At 36.4% G+C, this 23,843-nt stretch overlaps 1 protein-coding gene across 4 annotated transcripts in view; it reads right to left on the bottom strand.

The window, feature by feature from the left end:
• Positions 1 to 709: 709 nt before the first annotated feature.
• Positions 710 to 23,843, bottom strand: part of CFAP97 (cilia and flagella associated protein 97) — a 37,162-nt gene continuing 14,028 nt past the window's right edge. For 3 of the 4 annotated variants that reach the window (XM_045879648.3, XM_045879647.3, XM_064585695.1), the window contains exons 3-5: positions 13,229 to 13,497; positions 4,066 to 4,216; positions 710 to 2,683 (exon numbers count right to left, since the gene is read on the bottom strand). In XM_045879648.3, coding sequence (XP_045735604.1) covers positions 2,547 to 2,683; positions 4,066 to 4,216; positions 13,229 to 13,497 — 557 coding nt within the window. In that variant the 3' untranslated portion in view covers positions 710 to 2,546. Of the gene's footprint in view, positions 2,684 to 4,065; positions 4,217 to 4,271; positions 6,237 to 13,228; positions 13,498 to 23,843 lie in introns of those variants that run through there. The other variant, XM_054508563.2, reaches the window with a different exon arrangement.

Here is a 23,843-nt window from a genome sequence, read left to right as displayed (position 1 = left end):
AAAATTTAGGAGGCAGCATTAGTTTAACATTTGACAGATCTGAGAATAATTCTCAGTAAGAATCTTGCCTAATAATATTAGATCTTGGATTAGTATAATTTCTAGTTGCAGATGTAAATCTTCAAAGAATGTATGTATTAGGTCCAAGTGAACCAAATATATAACAGTGCTAGATGATTCTTTACCTTTTTATAAGTTCTTGAAAATGAAAATAGTATACTTATGATTCCTTCGTAAAAGTGTCCCTAAACCATAACAACTTCAAAGTACCTTGACTTTTATCAGAGAATAGCATATTCAACTCCTAACCTTCTATTTTTACTTATCATATAGGAATAATAATGACAACAGAATTATAAATTCTGCCTTGAAAAGATGAATATTGTTGCTCTTCCCAACGTTTACTTCAAGTTGAATCCCTGATATCAGCAATACTTAACCTCCCTTGTCAAAGCAGTAAAAATTAAAGGCATTAAATTAGTATCTAAAATCAAAGTATAGCTTTATCTATAAAATTTTGTGTTGTATCTGGACATAGGACAGCAAAGGCCATATAAAATATATTCAGAGACCAATGTCATTATGAATGTAAAAGGTTTTAAAGGTTTCATATATACATATATTTTTCCCTAACAACTTAAAACCCAATTTTTAAAAACTGGCTTACAATATCAGGCAGGTGTCCAAATGCTGAGTTTTAAATTCAGCATTATCTTAACTCTTTGTAAAGATAAGTTGTTATACAAACATTAAAAGTGCAATAAGCTAAAAACACAAAACAAGACACCCTTGGTTTAGTATAACTACAATTAATAAATAAAGCAGAGCACTAAATGATCTAAGAACCTGGTCACCAGAACACAGCATCAAATAACAATCAACAAACATTACAGCATAAAGAAAGCAGCGAAAAATCTCAGCCAGGTTGTGGTCATGTGAATTTTTTTTCACACCATTGTTCCCACACTTCACAGGCCCTATCCTAGACAAAAATCCATCAATACCAACTTAATACCAAGAAATTCTGAACTGATAGTTTAGCAAAATGCAGTCTGGCTTACTGCCCAAGGTGGTTAAGAAAAATAAGTTCAGGAAAACATGCTACAAAGCTTGCGCTAACTTGGAAAAATAAACAACAAATATTATTGTGGCTACAGATCCAGAATTTGTTTTAAAAAAAAGATTTGGCATTTAAAATGGAAACTTTCCAGTACATTCCAAAGGTATACTGAAAAGGCCAGTAATGAAACAATGATGACCAAGACAGCAGAAGCACCCACAACTGAGATACACTTTGTTCTATGAAATGAGAGCCCACAGGTTGACAGAAAAATATTCTAATTTCAAAAGTCAACTACATGACACCCTATTTGCCATTACTAATTCCATTAAGATTACTAGGATTTCAAAAGTGGCATTGTAAAAAATGGTACTTCCAGGATTCAACCCAAAAGCCCAAACCAAACAATACAAGAATATTACATGACATTTAAAGGAGCCTCAACAAATGTGTGATATTTCTCCTTTACCATTTATATTTTAGTTTTCTTTCTCAGCTCTTAAAAACTGTAGTTGGAATTTCTAAAGCTTCAATACCATGCACTTCTTATCTTCTCTCTCAATACAGCAAACACTAAACATAACACAACTTGTCAACAGTATCACTTAAAACACTGTTCAGACACAACTGAGGATCTGCTTCTTGGCTCCTCAAACTGGTGGTGCTATTTTGCTCAACAACTATTTGCTTATGGTCATATCTGGTCCTTGGACAACCTATTCACAATGTAGTGGACTGTAGCTCTAAAGTCTACCTCATTTTTCAGAATCATCAGTGGTATTTCACCTCAATGTGTAAGAATATGGAAGAGGGCCTTCCAAGTTGAACTTCCTAATACTCACAGTTTGAAATGGTCTGGAATGGTTGATCACATTTTTCAGATCTAACTCAGCACACTTATACAGAGGTAGTAGATGCCTTTGGTGAATCACAAGGACTGCCCTAGCACAAGCTTCTCTCAATCTGCTCACCAAATCTAAATCAGCTCCCCCAATGAAAACAAGTTCAAGTTCTGTTTCATAATAAGAAAGTGTACAATCAAGTCTTACAATCAAATTATGAATTATACCATCTAAATTCTGGAGCAAAGAGAAAAAGTCAAATTTAGGAGCTATGCTCATGGTTTAAAGCTTCTAAAAAACCACATAAAACAAGAACAGTATCGTTAACATCTTGGGTCCAATGTGCTATAGCAATATTATCACAACTGTTTCATCAGTATAAGAGCTGAATCAATTTCTATGTTGAGAAAATATACATGCATACTACCATTTCTCTATCAAATACATATACATCTCATAGAAACACATCCTTATAGGAAACACTGATTTTACACTGTCTTTTTGAGAACAATTTTGCATTGAATTACAATAAAATTACAACTCGTTGTAGATCTTAAATTAGAGATGTTTACACAGAGAATTGTAGTAATGTACAAGAGCACTTCAATAAGAACTGGATGAACAATGCTTAAAGCAAAAAGTTTTTATAACCAAGCTGTACGAACATTAGGGGGCTTAGGTCTTAGCAACAGGCCACCTGACGTGTCAAAAACTGGTCGCTCACTCTTACAACTGAGACCACTGAGACCACTGGTAGCACTGGAGGTTCTAGAAGCTCCTCCTGAAAATATATGAAGAAAAAAAATAATTTTATTTAAACTAAATAGATACATCATCACCTGATAAACTTCCTCTCCTAATTTAAAGTCCAGAATAATTTTTTCTTCCCTATCTCACATGCATTTTTATTAGTCTAATATAATTCTCAAACAGGAATGCACTTCAGAATTCCCTGTGGAAATTAAACATGTATTAATAAACATGCCCAGACTCTACACTAGGGGATTCTGATTCAATAGATTTGGGATGGGAATTAAGGTTTTAAAAAGCTGCTAAATTGATTCAAGTGAAAAAAACAAAAAAAAACTTTGTGTAACCATTTATGAATTTATTCAACAAATAATTTACCACATTCAAGGCACAATGCTAAGTATGAACTACTGGAACAAGAACCTACCCTGGTCACTAATTATACCAAGGAAGTGATGCTTGAAGAATGAAATGAATGAATGGAATTACTAGTCATGTGAGTGTTTAAGACTCACATGAGCACTGGGGAGTTGGGACATTTTATGTGGGTCCAACGTTCTTCTAATATTGGCTTCTCTTTTTTATAGTTTAGAACGCATCCGTGAAATAACAGCACAGACTTCTGTACATGAGAATGTCCAGCCTTTCTGTGTGTCACATACCCTAGCGCACTACGTGGTCACTGCATGCTACATTCTCTGGGATATACCATGAGCTGGGTGTGTGCGGATCACAGATCAACCATCAGGAGGGATTATATCTGATGACTCTACAGACTAATTCCTGTTTTAGATATCCAGTGAGGAAGACAAAGTACATATAAGGGCTGGAAGATATTAACAATAGTTCTTAACTGGTTAGGGGGAATGTTTCAGCAGCTTTTAAACAGCGTTATCTACTCATTTCTTCCTTTAATAAATGTAATGAAATTAAGTCTTTCCATTATCGAAGACACTACTGATATTTTCAACTGTTTTTATAGGTTTCTTTCCTATGCTGCCATTACATGCTGTGAGTGAAGCCTGAAATTAAGTGAACTAACAAAAGACAAAACATTCCAGTGAAAAATAACAGTGCACTCCAGAAGTCAGCTATTTTAAACTCTATCCAATAACACGTTATATATATATATATATATATATTTTTTTTTTTTTTTTTTTTAAGATTTTATTTATTTGAGAGAGAGAATGAGAGAGAGAGAACACATGAGAGGGGAAAGGGTCAGAGGACGAAGCAGACTCCCTGCCAAGCAGGGAGCCCGATGCGGGACTCAATCCAGGGACTCCAGGATCATGACCTGAGCCGAAGGCAGTCGCTTAACCGACTGAGCCACCCAGGCGCCCCGCACGTTATATTTTTAAAAAAGGATGAAATACACAAACATAAATACAAAATAATTCTGAATATGCTTACTTAATGGGCTATACTGGCCAAGAGTTGATCTCACTCGTCTTGAGGACGGTGATGAGCTGAGATAACCCATATTGCGATGATAGTCCATCAGTTGGTCAGAGCGTTTCATACCAACTGTTGGTTTCACAGCTTCAAGCCTTTTCAATAAAGCCTTCATTTAAAGACAATCAGTTTGAAAGTCAATGTTAGGTAAGTATCAATAAACAGTAAGTTATAGTAATAACTTAGCAAAATAACAGCAATAAGTTTTTAAAAAGGCAAATACTTTTTAAAAACTTTTATTTTAATTCCAGTATAGTTAACACAGTGTTATATTAGTTTCAGGTGTACAATACAGTGATTCACCAATTTTATACATTATTCATGTGCTCATCATGATAAATGTACTCTTAATCCCCATCTCCTATTTCATCCATCCCCCCAGCCCCCACTCTGGTAACCATCAGTTTGTTCTGTATAGTTAAGGGTCTGCTTTTTTGCTTGTCTCTCTTTTTGTCCTTTGTTTTGTTTCTTAAATTCCACGTATCAGTGAAATCATATGGTATTTGTCTTTCTGACTTATTTCATTTAGCATTATACTCTCTAGATCCATCCATGTTGCAAATGGCAAGGTTTCATTCTTTTTAATGGCTGAATAATATTCCATTGTATATATACCACATCTTTTTTGTCCATTTATCTCTCAGTGGACACTTGGACCACTTCCATAGTCTGGCTATTGTAAATAATGCTGTGATAAACATAGGGGTACAGATATTCCTTCAAATTAGTGTTAAATAGGAAAATACTTGATAGATCCTTATATTACAGATTTTAAATCACTTTTGAGATACTATATGAAAAAAATATACTTTCAGAAAAATCTAAGGGTCCACCTATCTTGTAAAACCACTATGATTTTAAAACCTGATCACAGGCACATCTCTCTTTTACGTCAGCTTACAGTCTTAGGAAAGGTGCTATAAGCTGAAATTCCTAAACCACAGAACGGACATAATGGGAGTAATATAATGCTAAAAGCCCAGTGTGTTCAACCCTAGAAATCACCATAAACCTATCTAAACTACTATAAATTCGTATATGATTACAGAGCCCTGGCTTTCAAGCTGTTTACTTTCCATTTGGGCCCTAACATAGGACACTGAGGAGAGGCCAAGTGCCCAGGGCTCTCAGGTCCCCCACTCCCACTATCGGCCCCTCCATGCTTTCCATGTCACCTGTTTTATATACTTTATATACTAAAGATTCCGCATCAAATTTAGTTTGGAAGAAAAAGCTTTTACTGGTAAGAAGTTTGAAAATCAACTACTCTTGAATGTAAAACTTTTTTTTTTTTAAAGATTTTATTTATTTATTTGACAGAGAAAGACACAGCAAGAGAGGGAACACAGCAGGAGGAGTGGGAGAGGGAGAAGCAGGCTCCCCGCTGAGCAGGGAGCCCGAGGTGGGGCTCGATCCCAGGACCCTGAGATTATGACCTGAGCCGAATGCAGATGCTTAATGACTGAGCCACCCAGGCGCCCTAGAATGTAAAACTTTTAAAAGGATATATAAACCAACTAGCCAAGGCAACATAACATCCAGTAACATGGTATTTTAATATGATTCAGTAACAGAATCTAATGAGTAACATTCCAAATTTATTTTCTTTCCTCACATATGAAGGTGGAAAGTTTCTTTTGCTTGATTTTGACAGGCATTGTTGAGAAAGGAATATTTAAGCAGACCAAACAGATCAAGGAACTGATCTATGGTTGTTTTATTATCTCTTTATTGAGTTAAACTATCTCTGTAGCAAGGCGATCTTCATTTAAAAAGAGAATGTTGTTCAGCACTCGGATTCTCGTTAAAAAAACAGCCTCGTGAGTTCAGTCACAGGACAAATTTTCTCGCGCAATCTGTTTTTTCCTTCTGCCTCAACTGAGGGTTTTTTTGTGGCAAAATATACATAAAATTTACCATTTTAACCATTTAAAAACATACAGTTCAGTGGCATTTAGTATACTCATGTCATAATGAACCATGGCCACCAATCATCTCCAAAACTTTTTCTCAACTTCGTGTTTGCTCTTACAGTCTCACCCCCGCCCTTCTATTCGATTTGGTGTTCTGAGTAATTCCAGAGAAGTGTGAGATCGTGGTAGAACAAGTCAAAATATTCCGGAGGACAGCTGTTTAGAGAAAGGAGAAGGAAGGTCTTAACAGAAATGAACTGAGCCTGGAGACAAATGGCAGAGGTACAGAGCACAGGAAGCAGTAAACTGACCAACAGAGAGCTCAGCCTGCCAGCTTTTTTTTTTTTTGTGCATGAAATGGCCTTTCTCAGTTTTTAGTCTTCCAAGGCTAGAACAGACGTTAACTCCCTCAGGAAGTCAGACCCAACTAGCGTTAGTGGTTTTCTTTGCTGAGCTGACAGTTACGATTTAAACACGGCTGCAGGGGTGCCTGGGTGGCTCAGACAGTTAAGCGCGACCCAGGGTCCTGGGATCGAGCCCCACGCTCAGGGAGCCTACTTCTCCCTCTCCCCTGCTTGTGTGCCCTCAAATAAATATAATCTTAAAAAAAAAAATAAAATAAACACGCTTCCATCTGTAAAGTCCATGGTCTTGCCACATCATAGCATGCTGTCCTTCTCTCGTTGCACACAGAGAAGCTGTATAATTTAGGGGCAAAACCTCCTAAGATTATATACCTTTTCAACCTACAGTTTGTAATTGCTCTGAGCTCTGTAAGACACTGGAAGGGATATTAAGAAAAAAATATAAAATACTGCCTTGTAAAGTAATTTATAGTTTGGGAAGAGAACACTACTGCGAGACATTTACAACTAGCTAAGAAACCTCCTATGCACCACACTGTCAGTGCATTCTACTGGGCAGAGCCACACTGGCTGTGCTGATTATCCTATTAACTACTCCCTGAGCTGTGGACGGTAGGATGGAGAGGACGGAAAACTTGGTATGTGCAGTTAAACTACTAATTTTGATTTTTTGCTGGTAGAAGCCTCATTATTTTTTAGATAAACTAATTTCCTAAATTTACTTGGCTAGATTTTTTTTTTTAATTTTAAGAAAACTGTAATGCGCATTCATCAGATGTAAAACATATAAAGTCATTAAGATCAAAATCAGTTTTGAAATAAGTTGACAATAAGGCAAAGAATAAACCCATTCTGTTGGCCTGATATGTCACTTACCAAGTTTATATGCAGAAACTTCGGGAAATTGCTATCCAAACCACATGGAACATATCATATATGAGTTTGTATGTCTCATAAGAATATAACAAGCTAAGCAAAACCTAAGGGTTATCAAATAGAAATAGCTCTTGCTTATAGAGACTATCAAAATATGGAGTATTGATTACAGTCTAAATCCTAAAATCAAAAGTAGATACATTTTAATCTAGTCAACTGTTTAGAACTTCTGGGTACAACTTTAACAATGACAGTTTAAAATTTTTTTTTTTTTTTTTAAAGATTTTATTTATTTATTTGACAGATACACAGCGAGAGAGGGAACACAAGCAGGGGGAGTGGGAGAGGGAGAAGCAGGCTTCCCACAGAACAGGGAGCCCGATGCGGGGCTCGATCCCAGGACCCTGGGATCATGACCTGAGCCGAAGGCAGACACTTAACGACTGAGCCACCCAGGCGCCCCGACAGTTTAAAATATTTTAACATTTGTATTAGTGACCAGAAATATAAGTTCCCTAGTCAGAAAGACCTGGATTCAAATCCTGGCTTGGCCACTGATTACAGGCAACATGACTGGATATGGATATTAACAATGAAATAACTTCCAAGAGTCAGTTGTAAGCAGTGAGATAATGCATATAGAATGTTCACAGCAATACCTGGCATACAGTATAGTTATTAAATATTAATGCTATTATTAACACTGTTTTGTATATTTTCTAGTTGTTTGACATATAATAGTATTATCTTCCTAGCTAAGTTATAAATTATATGACAGGACAATATTTTATATATATTTTTATATTCCTTCCGGTGTCTTACATATAGCTCATAGCAGACATTAAACAAATTTATGTTTCATCAATTGAGAAATGGCAAGAATGGTTACTTAACCAATTTGTGGTTTATAAAATCTTAGAACTGCTACTCTAATCAGATTCTAACAATGAGTCCCAAAATAGTTTGTCCAAAGATTTCTTTTCTATTTAGGAAATATTATTCTTTTTGGAAAGAAAACTAACCCAGCCTGAATCCTGTCCTCTTTGGAAATAGAAAGTTAAAAACAAATGAATATTATGTTAATGATTTCTGCAGCAGAGGAGAAGTGCTTGATTTTTCTGAAGTGATAAAGCAAAGACCCTAAAGGACATTAAAGGGTAGCAAGCCTTCTGTAGTCAGGGAAAACCAGAACGGTTCTTATTTTTCTACAACTGAAGTCAAACTTAGTTATCATTAGCTTTTTTCTTCTATGAAAGGAGACACAGACAATAACCAAAGAAGGAAACCCAGACTGATCTCAGAGCAAAGGTACTGAGATTAATCAACACTCACACTTGAATCCTTACACTAGGGATGAGATTTACTATAAATCTTCATTTTTGTGACAACATATCACTCTCCCCTTAATTCACTTTTTTTTTTTTAAGATTTTATTTGAGACAGAGCGAGCTCCTGCGAGCATGCACATGAGCATGGGAACATAGGGGAGGGGCAGAGGGAGAGGGAGAAGTAGACTCCCCGCTGAGCAGGGAGCCCTACCTGGGGTTCCATCCCAGGACTCCAGGATCATGATCTGAGCCGAAGGCAGACACTTAACCAACTGAGCCACCCAGGCACCCCCTTAATTCATTTTCTATTTAAGAGGTCTAAAATTCCTCTTCTGGACTAGCAAAGAACAGAAGATGGAAGGAGGATTTTATTTTTCATTTAATGTTTTTAAGAATGGTCTGAATTTTCTGAATTTATATATGTATTACTTTTACTTTAAAAATATTTTGGGGCTCCATTTGAACTCTAGGCTCTAATCCTTACACATTCCTTCAGGAACCTTACTTCTTTCCCTGATCTTGCTTCAATTACTCCTCACCCCCTTCTTTCACAGCTCAGGAAATTGATACACATTTGAGATAATGAAATAATCTCATTTCTTTTGGACAGTAAAGAAATATAAACTAAGTACCCTCACTCACATGACCCCCTCGCCTTCTGGTAAGATTATTCTGGGTGCTCTTTCATGAAAATAGGATTCGTATTATATTCAAATGAAGATAAAGAGGTATGCTTTAACATGAATATGTCAAAATTCATGAATTAAAAAATGAGTCCCCTTTTGGAAATTAACAAGTTCTTACTGAGTCTTTATGTAGCAAGCACGCCCTCTATTGGATAAGATTACTTTTTCTTTTTTATTCCTTTTATTTATTTCCCTTGTGAATGAGAAGGAAAGGCAATTATTTAATTATTTGCCTCTTGAAACATATAATGAAGACTGTGAACTTCACCATAAAGATTAATAGTATGCTTTGAACTCTAAAGCACAGCACACTCAGTTTTATACAGTATCTTTGCCTTTTTTTTTTTTAAGATTTTATTTATTTGAGAGAGAGAGAGAGCACATGAGAGGGGGGAGGGTCGGAGGGAGAAGCAGACTCCCTGCCGAGCAGGGAGCCCGATGCGGGACTCGATCCCGGAACTCCAGGATCATGATCTGAGCCGAAGGCAGTCGCTTAACCAACTGAGCCACCCAGGCGCCCCTGCCCTCCTTTTCTACCTACTCAACACAGAATGATTTGTTTTGAATGGTCAGTCTAAATAGCCTCTGGATGGCTAACAACCTCAAGAGAACTGGAACAGAACTGCTTTAGCCATTGTGTCTGTCAGCCATCTGCATTGGTCTCTATCACTAGAGATGGAATAAATGAAGGAACACAAATCATAAAAATGTAAAGGAATGGACCCTGCTTGTGCAGCACATTTGACACATAACTACGAAAGTGCTTGTGTGTGTAGATATGTGTACGCATGCATGTGTGTTTGATTATGAACAGGCTAGCAAACAATAAAAAGTTTATCAGCTCATACAGAGGAACTATTAGAGCTAATGTGGACCTAAATAAGGATTTGGTAGGTAGCTGATTATAAAATAAATAAAATCAAGAGTTTATAAAAGCAAGCGGTTAGAAAATGTAATAAAAAAATCTCATGCACAATAGCACAGAAATATATAGTTTTGAAGAAAACCACACAACTTTACTAAGGTAGAATATTAAGAAGGGTTGAATTAAAAAAAAAAGAAGGCTTGAATAAATGCAAAGACATACTATGGGATGGTAGTATTTTAAGAGTGCCAAACACTCCAGTTAAAATATAAATTTAACACAATTCCAATGGAAATTTCTAACAGATTTTTAAAAAAGAAAAATTAATCAGTCATTATGAAGAATTGTAGGAACAGCCAAGAAAAGTTTTATTTTGTTTAGAGACTGAAGAGTTAAACATAAATGTGAAGATGAGTTCTCCTTGTAATAACAAATAATATTTTATAATAAAATCTTTATTTTGCTGTTCAGCTTTAAGTTACTTTTTTTCACTTCTGCATCAATTAGTTTTTCATTTAGAGCTGCAATGTCCGAGGTCACTAGCCACATGTGGCTACACAGCATTGAAATATGGCCAGTCCAAATTGAGATGAGCTCTAAATGTAAAATCTACAACAGAGTTCAAAGATTTGGTACCCAAAAAAGTAAAGTATCTCATCATTAATTTTTTTCACTGGTTCCACATTATAACATTTTGAATTTATTCAGTACATAAAGTAGTTTACCAGAATTTCACCTGTTTTTTTTGACCTTCTTAATGTGACTACTCAAAAATTTTAAATTACACATGTGGCTCACATTATATTTCTACTGTTCTCAAATACACCAAATGAGATCTATCAAATGGGACAAAAATATTGCTCACATATACAAACTACTAAGTATGCAAAGTAAAAAGAACAAAACAGTGGTAATTCTCCAGTTTCTGAAAACAGCTGAAATGTACAACTGATTTAAGGGATGATGGAATCCGTAAACAGAAGCTAACAGGTTTCATCCTAGTCATACACAGAGTAGCCATTATATATTAATGGTTTCAACTGTTCAAAAGTAAACCCAGGTTCCTCAAAAAGATAAAACACAGAATTACCACATGATCCGGCTACTCCACTCTTAGATATACACTCAAAGGAACTGAAAGGAGGCACTTGAACAGATACTTATATGTCAGTGTTCACTCCAAAATTATTCACAAATAGCCGAAAGGTGGAAATCACCCAAATGTCCATCAACAGATGAATGGATATTCAAAATGTGGTGCATACATATAACGGAGTATTACTCAGCCAGAAAAAGGAAAGCAGCTCTGATATAGGCTACAACATGGATGAACCTTGAAAACACTATGCTATGTGAAATAAGCCTGACATAAAACAATGAATATTGTATTATTCCATTTATACGAAATCTAGAATAGGCAACTTCATAGACACAGAAAGCAGATTAGCAGAAAACAGATTACTTGAGGGGAAGGGGGAAGAGAGAGTTATGAAGAGATACAGGGTTTCTATATGGGTGATGAAAAAAGTTTGGGAAATACTGATGGTGCCACTGAAATGACCACTTAAATCAGTTAAAATAGCAAATTTTACATTATATGTTTTACTATAACTTAACAAAATTAATAACCCATTGAATTCTATGCCTTAAATGGTTATGGTATGTGTATTATCTCAAAAAGCTGTTAAAAAAAAGTAATCCCCAAACTGGTAACCCACATACACTCCTGCTACCTGTCTGACCTCGAGCAAGTGCCTACAACCCGTGCTGCCTCCTTTTCTCTTCCATCACAACACTATGTCATTAGGCTGCTATGAGGATTAAATGACCTAAAATTTGTAAACTACTATGCACTATGTAATTGCTTGTTAAATAAAACAGGCTCCAGAGTCATGTGGGAGAGTAAAAACAGACAAAAAAGGTAAACCCAAATGTTCATGACATCATTTCAAATTTTCAAAACTCATGAATGAATCTTGGAAAACTGCTACAGTCATGTGCAGAAAGCTATCCTGTAGCTCATTACCCACCAACCTCGTTTCAACTTACTTTGCTGTTCCCTACTCGTTGCCACATGCAGGGTAAGCCAGACTTCACTGTTTTCTGTAAATACATCTCCCAGCTCCCCAACTCTTGAAATTAGTGATGGCAATAAAAATTTTTTACAAGAGTTGGTACAAGTTTGGGTAAGCATATGGTTAAATAGGAGTTTTTTACTTTTTACTTTGCATACTGGTGATGAAATATAATGAGGATGAATTCTGAAAACTGCTTCAGTCATTTTAAAAATAGCTTTATCAATTATTTTAGCTCCGAATGTACGTGCTCATTAAGGTCTAATTTTAGTTTAAGACAATACCTGTGTTTAAAATCTTGGCTCAGCCCCTTACTCAGGAGTTCTGTGTCCCTGGGCTAGTTATCTTGTCCCCTTTGGTCTCAGTTATTCTATCAGTAAAATGGGGATGAGAACAATACTCACCAGAAAGAATTATTGCAGGATTCAATAAGCTAGTATTTGGAGACACTTAGAACAATGAGTTTAGTTTAGAGCTCAGTAAACATCAGCAATTATGATGAATGCAATTTTATGAAGAAAATGATATGCTACCAAGAGTAGTCTTTAATGTGAAGATTTTCAACAGTCCCCATATATATTCCTTAGAACACCGAAATGTTAACTTTGTGATTTTTAATAATCAGTGTCTTTCATACATTCAAGTAGCAGCCCAACAAGGATACAATCCAGTGAAACAGATTTGGCTAGTGACTGAATACTTCACAGAAGATACGTGTATCTGACCCATGGAATACCATTTCCCATACTACTGTCTGACTTAACATACCTAGCCAAACAAGAGAGCTTTCAGTATTTTCATCTAATGTTCCCTTAAAAGATAGTCTGATGAAAAAAAAAAAAAAGGCACATATTGTACCTTCCAGCTCGTTATGTATTTCATACCATACATATCTATACTTACTTTTACATAATTAAGTTTGAAAATGTGGCTGTATCTGGTTTCCTATAAGCTGGCCTTACAAATCATTACAATTCATTTTCTTTGATGACTAAAAAATTTTAGTTACTTACCAAATTTTCTCTTTCAATCCTTTGTTGTTCCCTTTGTCTGTTGAGGGCACTATGATATAACTTAGGGGGATGAACAATCGATCTTCTAGGAATCGTACTTTTGTTTCCTGATTTTTCAGCCTGTCTTGACAGTTCTTTCAAAAGCCTCTGATTTTCCCTATCAATCTGTCTCACTTCCTCTCTTGTGAAAGAGTAGTTTTTCCTTGGTGCTACCGAAGGCTGATCAAAGTGATGTTTTTGTGGTCCTTTTTTATCTAACTGCAGAAATGCTAAAGAAGTGAACAAGAAAAGGAAAAATGACTAAACAAGGAGCACGGCAACATGGTGGTGCATACTGATGCTTAACTCTTAAAAATGGAAACTATATTAATTCATGAAAAGGCATGTATGAAATAGTGTTAATGACATCCAGACTACAATTATGTAGAAAGAAATTCAGAGGCAGCTTAGAATTTTACTTTCTATTGGATTCTTTGGGAATAAAAGCTATACACTGAACTGTGAAAATATTTTAATAAGAAATATAAATGGTATGAGTTCTAAGACAGGTATATTTTATGGAAAATGCCCTTGTCATGTCCATTTTATGTTTCCGTAAGGCAGCTTCATAGTTAGGAAGGTTAGAAACCTCTGGTTGAGTGCATCAACACACAATACTTCAACTTAGACAGTTTTTGTTAATTGGAGGGCATACTTAAAATATAAAATGTTCTCAGCAATGACTGATGGAAACAAGGGTTAAAAACTGGCAAAAACAAATCCAGAATATTCTAAAACTTTCAACTTAATCTGAAAATACTTTATGGTCTTAATATTAACATTAAAACAAATATTTCTACAGTAAAAGTCAAACATTTTATTCCTAAGTAAACATAAGCCAAAATTAATACATCATATAAAAATTTAAAAAAATATTTTGCATACTACTTTTATCAAATGAAATTTTATTAACATGCTTAATTTTTAAATTTCCATAACAATTTTCAGTAAGTCACAATTACTAAACGTTTGTTAAAAGTTTTTTAAAATATTAAGCTTGCTGAATGCTTCAGCTTAACTCTGTACTAAAAATGAGTATATTATATCAGATTAACTGGAACATTTGTTTACAATATTTTTTTAAAGTAACTATTATTTGTTTTTACTTGAGTACCTTTAATTCTTTTACTTGCTCAGCATTTTACACTGTTAAAAGCAGAGGGCTATAAGGGGAAGAGACATTTTTAACCCCAATTTTAAAATGTGACTGGTGCAGAAAAGTCAGATCATTTGAACAAGGTCAAAAGAACTGGAAGTCTACCTCCCTATGTTTAAACCAAAGACTATCAAAGATTACAGAAACTTAAAAAAAAAAAAAAAGATAAAAACAGTGGCTTTCTGATAGGAAAAATGAGAGAATTAATGGTTGATAATTTGTTGAAAATCATGCCAAGTTAATGGCAAAACCTGAAGAACACATTTAGAAAGATACACGTACGCTGTACATAATTCAATTATCTTGCTTCCGAGAAATGCACATTTTGTAGACTTTAATAAGGTTTCTAGATTAATGTAGCCACATATGAAAGCCTTTAAAATTGAATTTTAAAGAGAATTAAAAGCTATTTTCCTAATGGCATTTAAAAAAAGTGTTTAGGGGCACCTGGGTGGCTCAGTGGGTTAAGAGTCTGCCTTCAGCTCAGGTCATGATCTCAGGGTCCTGGGATCGAGCCCCATGTTGGGCTCCCTGCTCTGCGGGGAGCCTGCTTCTCCCTCTCCTCCCCGCTCGTTCTCTTTTGCTATCTCTGTCACTGTCTCTCTCTCTCAAATAAATAAAATCTAAAAAATAAATAAAAAACAGAGTTTTTAGAAGTAAAATAAGGCAATAGCAAAAATATAAATAAAGGAAGTTCAATCTAATTCATTAAAAAAAATAGCACTCTAACTTTCCATGATGGAAAAAGTATATATGGAATACTACTTATATTTAGTAGTATATACTGATATCACATATCACTATTACATTTTTCTAAAGTGGTTATATGCTTTAGTATGAGGCAACCTCAAATACTTGGTCCATTATTTTTTCACTTGAGATCTAAAAAAATTTTTTAATGTGAATAAACTTTCAAGAATACAAACATATTTATATAAACATGTACATATATATTTAAACTCACATATTTAAGAAACATTGTTTTTTCCTAATTTTCTTTAATGAAACAATTTTGTCCAACTCTTTATAGTATTTCAATATCATGCCCATCATCACTAGATCCACTTACTGAGTCAGTCATCTAACACAAATCACTCACTAGAAGCATCAGCTTTACTTTCACCTAGGCTGACACACAGCATTTAAAAAATTTACATTATGCTATCATTGGAAATTTTATTCCAAACTATATTAAGTCCTTATTCATATATTAGTTCTTAAAAAAAAAAAAATCCATCCTGTAGGCATATTCATGATCCCTATAAAAAAACAACAACAAACCAATGGTATAAATTATTTTTTAAAGGTTTAAAGAAAAAAATCCAACACTTGTAGTTAAGAGGTCACAATTCAAGGAATAATCAAATTTACTAAATTTCTTTGTCTTCTTTATGAACAACTTGTCAGATGAGAAATTCTGGGACATTCTTCCTGTCCCCTTCCTTTGACTCTGGGCAGGCTTGTGACTGTGCGGACCAAAATGATACAGCCCAAAGTGTGACTTTCAAGGCCAGGCAAAGGAGGAGATGCAGTCCCCCACCACCCTCCCACCTTGTTTGCTGGAATATTTGTGCTTGGGGTCCTGAGTCACCCTCTTTGTCTGACTAGCCTGAGGCTGCCATGTTGTGAGGAAATCAAACCACATAAAGGGCCATGTGTAGGCATTATGATCCTAGTTTTCTGAGTCATCCTAGGTTGCTGCTTTACACATCTAAGTTTTGTGTTTTGTTATCAGAGCAATAGTAACTAATACAAAATCTGGTACCAGGCATTAGGGTACTACTGTAACAAAAACCTAAAATACATGGTACTAGCTTTGAGACTGGTGGCAGTAGGGAGCTGGAAGGGTCTGGAGGAGATGGTCAATGTAGAGGATGAAGTGGCAGAATTTTAGCGAAACTCTTGGCTGTGGTGACAAGGAAAATGGGGAAAATACCTGCCACTGGTGGATTTGGCTAAGTAGATTCCCATGAAGGATGCTGGAAGGATCAATGGTTTATTTTATCCAAAATAATGAAAGAGAGAGAGAAGCTAAAAAAAAAAAAAAAGGGAACTGATCAATTTTTAGTCAATAAGAGAGAGAATACAAAAGAACTAGGACTTAGGTGGCTCAAAAATTTATCTACTACTCCTTCCTAATCTCTCCTGGCAGAAGACTGTCCAAATACTCAAAGAGCTATGACTGAGGAACCATGAGTGAGGAGGTTTAGCTGCACTTGGACCAGATTTAGACTCTGGAAGGGTGAGGTGGGGCATGGTGGGGGAGTGGGATCTTTGGAAAGGGGGAATGTGTTTGTGCATCTGAAGGAAATGTAAATCAATGTGTGGCCACAGGCTGAAGGGGTTTTGAAACCTGTCCATAAACTTGACAGTCCTCCCATTAGGATGGAGGGTGTGTGTGTCCCTCCCTCTTAAACCTGGTAAGTAGTTTATAACCGTTTAATAGAATATGGGAGAAATGATGCTATGTGACTGGCATGGTCACATTCTGAGGCTAGGTCATAAAAGGTGATGAGGTTTTTGCCTTGTTTCCTTGAATACTGTACTTGGAGCCCTGAGTCACCATGTTAAGAAATCCAGCTGTATTGAGGCTGCCATATGTGAAGCCAGGACACATGGAGAGCCGCATGTGGGCCCTCTGCTCAGCAGTTCTGGTCTTTTAAGTCTCGCAATCCCAGACACCTGACATGTCAATAAACCAGCAGTAGAGGACTCCAGTCCCTACTGTCAAGTCACCCCCGCTTCTGAGTCTCTCCACACCCCAAGTGTTGGGATGATTTGTTTTGTAGTAATAGTAACTGGCATTTTATCACTTAAAAAAAAAATACTGTGTAACAGACAAAATACCTGTGGACCATGCTCAGCCCATACACAGGCAGCTAATTTTGGTGTGTATGATATAATTATCAGTCTTCCACAGTGATTATGGCTTTGCCCATTTCATGATCTAGTTCTGTTTTGCTTTTGATCACACATTTCAAATCAATGGCTGGTCAATAATTTTGGTAGATTTGGTCAGCTTATTAATGTAAAGCACTTCTTTGTCCCTTTCGTGCTTTTCCCATCTTGAATTCTATTTTGTAAACTATTAGGATCGATACTTCCATTTTTTCCTCTTTATTTTCATTCCCCTAGTATAGGAGTATAATAGTATAATTTAAAATGTCTTTATAGATTGGATTTAAATTCTTAAAGATGCTCTGATGGTATCTTCTGGTAAGTTAAAACCATCTACTTACACTGTTTGATCTCTTTCTACAATCTTCCTTTTTTAAAATGCTTTTTTGTGGGATGCCTGGGTGGCTCAGTTGCTAAGCGTCTGCCTTCGGCTCAGGTCATGATCCCAGGGTCCTGGGATAGAGCCGCATCGGGCTCCCTGCTCCGCGGGAAGCCTGCTTCTCCCTTTCCCACTCCCCCTGTTCCCTCTCTCGCTGTTGTCTCTGTCAAATAAATAAATAAAATCTTAGAAAAAATAAAAATAAAATGCTTTTTTATTTTTTCCCATTTTTACCCCTTCAGGAAGACTATGCTAATTTTTTTTTCCTCTAATACACTGCAAATGATATATTCTAATTCTGTCCTCCTAGATGTTCTTAAATTTCTTGGTCTCAGGACCCTCCAAAGAATGTTTATGTGAGTCACATTTATCAATATTTACCATGTTAGAAATAAAAAAAAAAAACTAAAGATATTAATTCATCTGAAAATAATAAACCAATATTAGGTTAACATCATTCTTTTATAAAAAAACAAAAAGAAGTTAGTGAGGAGAGTGGCAGAGTTTAACAATTTTGCAAATATTTTAATGCCTGGCTGAATAGAAGACAGCTGGATGCTCGTATCTGCTTCTGCATTCACTACAGCATGCTGTCATTGTAGTATAGCCCCTGGAAAATCCACTATGCACGTGTGACAGGAGAACGTAAAAGGCAAATCATGCCTTAGTGGTTTTTTTTGTTTGTTTTGTTTTTTTAAAGATTTTATTTATTTGAGAGCGAGAATGAGAGACAGCATGAGAGGGAGGAGGGTCAGAGGGAGAAGCAGGCTCCCTGCCGAGTAGGGAGCCCGATGCGGGACTCGATCCCGGGACTCCAGGATCATGACCTGAGCCGAAGGCAGTCGCTTAACCAACTGAGCCACCCAGGCGCCCCTCATGCCTTAGTTTTATCAGTGAAAATAGTGTTGTCGTTGCAGCTCTTCTCTAAAATCACTGAGCTCTGTTTCAAGTTTATGTTCTTCATCTGTGAGTCTGGTGCCTCCCTGTTGATTTTAGCTTTTCTCAAAAGTTGATTAACACTTGGTAGTGAGTTGAGGAGATCTGACACTTCCTACTCCCCTATCTGAATCCTGTCTGCTGCAGCCTGCCAGTAAAGGGCTAAGACGTGCCACCAGGGAGGATGGGGTAGGAGCCAAGCCCAGGACAGGCAGCTTCTTCCTTACGGAGTAAAACAAGGTCCATACCTTCCCCCTTGAGTAAGGCACTTTGCTACATTCCCTCCTGTTTTGGTGTCAGTTTAGCAGTAAGTTTAACCACTTTCTTTACTCATCAATGTTTCCTCAATCCCATTTCTTTCTCTTATATTAGTTTTTCTTCTCAGAGTACATCTCTAATGATGTATCTAAGTATTTCACACAGAATCTAGGTAGTCAAATTTGAGGTGGTGCATTTCTAAAATTTACTGTCTATTTTGCCCTCAAGTTTCTTCCTAAACTGACATAATTTTACCTATACAAAGAATGAAACATATCTTCAAATCTAGTCATGTCAATTTATTCACTATTCTCCAAATATCAGACTCATGCCATAACCCAATATATGAACTTCTGTTTACTCCACTACTCCATTTTTATAACATCCTCTCTGCCTGCCTATTCAATGCTTTATAGCTCAAGGCCAAAGAACCAATTACAACCACACCTTTTCAACATTTATATAGCAAAAGCAGGCTTGGGGTGGGAGTAGGAAGTCCCCCAAATCAGCCATGTTATTGAGCTCTTTATTTTTTTTTTTAAGATTTTATTTATTTGAGAGAGAGAATGAGATAGAGAGAGAGAGCATGAGAGGGGGGAGGGTCAGAGAGAGAAGCAGACTCCCTGCTGAGCAGGGAGCCCGACGTAGGACTTGATCCCAGGACTCCAGGATCATGACCTGAGCCGAAGGCAGGTGCTTAACCAACTGAGCCACCCAGGCGCCCTTATTGAGCTCTTTAAAAGAGGCTGAAATATTTAGAAATTCTACTAAATTTTCAAGATCTACTTTAAAGTCAGATATCAGATAAATAAAGCCAAATATCTAATAATGCTGGCCTACACTAATCTTCCCTTCTAACAGTTCTCACAGAACCCCATAGCCCAGAATTTAGAACGAACCTTAGCAACCTGTATCAACTGCCTCATTCTACAAATGAAGAAATTGGGGCACAGAATAGTTATTGCTTGTCTATGGTCACATGGATAACACTCAGAAGCCAAAAGTCTTCTGATTCCACTTCTAGAATTTTCTTCACCTCACTATGTAAGTAACCAAGTTCAATACTGTTTCCTATTCTCTGGCCTATAATAGGGATACTTGATTTTACATTCTTTGATTAACCTTTGTTTCACAGGCTTAATATTTTATAGTTCAAATTTACAAACTTGTTAAGACGTTATTTTTTTTTTTTTTAAGATTTTATTTATTTATTTGACAGAAAGAGACACAGCAAGAGAGGGAACACAAGCAGGGGGAGTGGGAGAGGGAGAAGGCCTCCCGCCAAGCAGGGAGCCCGATGCGGGGCTTGATCCCAGGACCCTGGGACCATGACCTGAGCCCAAGGCAGATGCTTAAGGACTGAGCCACCCAGGTGCCTCAGTTAAGATGTTATTTTAAACTGTTGGCTGTACAGGCATCCCCCACTATCTGGGCCCAATACTTCAATAACTAAATTTTTTCTTCAAAACAATAAAACTATTTCAATGTATCTTTTCAGTTAAACTAGTGACAATGTTTAAAACTGAGAGGGTGCTGTGTTCCCACCTCAGCTGTTCTCTGATAGGATCACATCTTCTGCTCATAATTTGTGAGATGGGCTATGCATTATCACTCTTGTCTTCTTCACGTTAAGTGGAAAAGGTTGTGAGGAAATTAGCTGAGCCAGAGGCCTAGAACAGCCCATAGAAAAGAAGTTGAAAGTGATAAAGCGTCTTGAAAAATGAGTGAGGAAAGGAATAGCTTGGCCATGCATACATCTCCCTCTCACCAGGTCCAACAATTTAGTTTTATGAGGAAAACAAAGAAAACTTATGAAAATATTCTTGGATCTGAAAAACAGTGGGTCAATCGAGCATGAATAACAATTTTGAAAAACTAAAGTAATACAAAGAAATGCTTTATGCTATAGACTGATAGCTATAATTAGTGTTTAAAATCTTTTACTGTTATAAAGAAACCTTTGTGGATTATTAAGGACTCCAGCAACAGATGTACCAAGTGGCAAAATGCCACCTTTGTTCCTGTGCCTTTAAAAGCTCTGAGCAGTACTTAAATCAGGTCACTCAGATCAGGGCTCACTACCCTGTAGCAGTATGAATAAATTTTCCTTCTACATTTAGCTCAGTTTCTGTGTTGAACAATGTTTCAGTGCTTCATTTACACTTGGAGAAACTGTTCAGGGATTTTGGGTGGGAAAAATACTTAGGCTTTCCATATCCAACAAAGTTTCAAAAATGAATTAGGAATAGTGAGGGATACTTGATGCTTAAACCAGAGTCACCCAGTGCCCCTGTATGCAAAGCATATTAAAGTTTGAGAAACTCTGGCCTAGTGGATAAAGTTGGTTGCCCAATTAACATACACTTCTACTTTCCTCCTTCTTAATTCTTCACAAATCTCCCCACCCCCACCCCCTTTTAAAGACCCCTACCTACATCCCTTTCCCTGAAGCCCTGTCCCTAAGGGGAAGCTGACCACCCTTCTCCTGATTCCCACTCCTAACTTCAGGGTGAGTCTGGCCCATAATAATCCTATTCCTCTTGCCAATGACTGTCTTACAAATAGGAGTATAACCCAATTCTGGGCAATGAGACATAAGAGAGTCAGTTGAAAGTGCTTCTTTAAAGCTTCCTCCATTCTGAGACAGCCAGAGGAAGAGATAGTTCCCTTTCTCTGGACATTCTCATGTCTGGATATAAATACTAAAAATTGCTGCAGACATCTCCCACTAGCCTAAGAATGAAGCAAACACTACAGCTGGGGAACAAGTGGTAGAACCTGGGTCTCTGAGGACATTTTTGAGCCACTGAATTGGTCAACTCTCAAGCCTAGTCTATCTATGGAATTCTTGTTAGGTGAGAAACATTGTTTCATTAGGAATTTCTGTTTCCTGCATCCAAAATGATCCTGACACAAAGAGATGATCATTGATAGTCCTGAACATAAAGCTCAGATATCACAAATTATTTTCCATTAGATGGCTTTTTAAAATCTGACAATTCCAAAAGAGTGAAGTGTTTTCTTCCTAAAAGAAGCTTTTTATTGGATGTGTCCCCTCTCTCTCACCCTCTCATTCCTAGGATAGAGTGGTCCTTATAATCTGTGGAATCAAGGGGTGCCTGAGTAGCTCAGTTGGTTAAGCGGCTGCCTGCAGCTGAGGTCATGATCCCAGGGTTCTGGGATTGAGCCCCACGTCAGGCTTCCCTGCTCAGTGGGGAGCCTGCTTCTCCCTCTCCCTCTGACCCTCCCCCCCTTGTGCTTTCTCTCTCTCAAATAAATAAAATCTTTAAAAAAGAATAATAATTTGTGGAATCAAAAAGTATTATAAAAATAAGAATTGGAACAGTGGGCCCTTAAAATGCAAATTATAATTTAGTCAAACAGTATTAAAAAAACACAATAAAACCTGTAAGTCATATATATTTTTCACTAATTTTCTGTAACATTATTTTTTTTCAATACCCATTTGTACTTTTTTCAACCTAATTGTAAAGAAAAAAAATTTTTTTAGATTTTAATTTATTTGAGAGAGAGGGAGAGCACACATGTGGGGGTGGGGGGTAGAAATAGAGAAAAGGACAAGCAGACTCCACACTGAAGGCTCAATCTCACAACCTTGAGATGGTGACCTGAGCCGAAATCAAGAGTCTGATGCTTAATCAACTGAGCCACACAGGCGCCCCTAAAGACAGTTTTGAGATACTTTATATGCCAAATGTTAGGCTGCTACTTTTAAACACATATAAATCACATTAGAAATTAAGAACAACGCAGCACTAGAAATAACACAGAAGAAAAAAAGTAAATATATTAGATGCACATTATTAATACAAAGCATTAGTGACCAGTCTACATTATCTCATCAGATAAATTTTTATGGTTTAATTTCAAACACCTTCCAATATTTGTATTACAAATACTATTTTTAAAAAACAATTCTGTTGGGGTGCCTGGCTGGCTCAGTTGGTAGATGATGTGACTTGATCTCAGAGTTGTGAGTTCAAGTTCCACACTGGGTGTAGAGGTTACTTAAAAAATAAAATCTTTGGGCGCCTGGGTGGCTCAGATGGTTGAGCGTCTGCCTTCGGCTCAGGTCATGATCCCAGGGTCCTGGGATCAAGTCCTGCATCGGGCTCTCTGCTCCTTGGGAGCCTGCCTCTCCCTCTGCCTCTCTCTCTCTCTGTCTCTCATGAATAAATAAATAAAAATCTTTAAAAAAAAAAATCCTTAATAAATAAATAAATAAATAAGTAAGTAAGTAAGTAAAACAATTCTGTCAACTCTGAGGAAAACAATTGACAGTATTTTTTGGTGATGATACAATCTGAGTGTTTTAGTAAAAATTAGAATTTTTGGTAAACTTGAGTTTGAAAGCTTCTCAAAAGCCTTCTGATGATATTGGTAGTGATATTAACAACTATAATTTCTATATAGTGTATTCTGAAATACGTCATTTGTAAGCTCAATGAACCAATATTTTCCAAATAACCTACACATCCTGTTACAAAACCATGAAAGGGGAAAAGACACATTCAAAATTAAGATCAATGTTATAAAATAATACACTACGAATTAATTAGTCTCAAATTTCACATTATAACTAACATTTAAGAAACCAATACCTGTGGAATCTTGGTATCAAAGAATATCTAAAATTAACTGAAAAGGGCATTAAAATACTCCTCCATTTTCTAAAGATCTGTGTGAGGCCAGTTTTTCTTCATGTACTTCAACCAAAATATCAACAGCTGTATACAGAAGACGCTATGAGACTCCAGCTATCTTCTATTGCCAGGCATTAGAGATTTGCTAATCTCATTTTTTTGGTAAGATAGTTATGTTTTATAAAACCTACTTATTACCATTATTGGTTTATTACCATTATTCTCAGATGAATTAGTATTGCTTAGATTTCTAATATAATTTCTAATATGATAAATATTTATAAA

Source organism: Mirounga angustirostris, unplaced genomic scaffold (assembly GCF_029215605.1).
Source record: "Mirounga angustirostris isolate CCGP_5_RB_7025 unplaced genomic scaffold, mMirAng1.0.hap1 SCAF_2, whole genome shotgun sequence".
In the NCBI taxonomy this organism is placed as follows: Eukaryota; Metazoa; Chordata; class Mammalia; order Carnivora; family Phocidae; genus Mirounga; species Mirounga angustirostris.
Note: the sequence above shows the minus strand (reverse complement) of the source record. Positions and strands in the feature narration are given on the sequence as shown.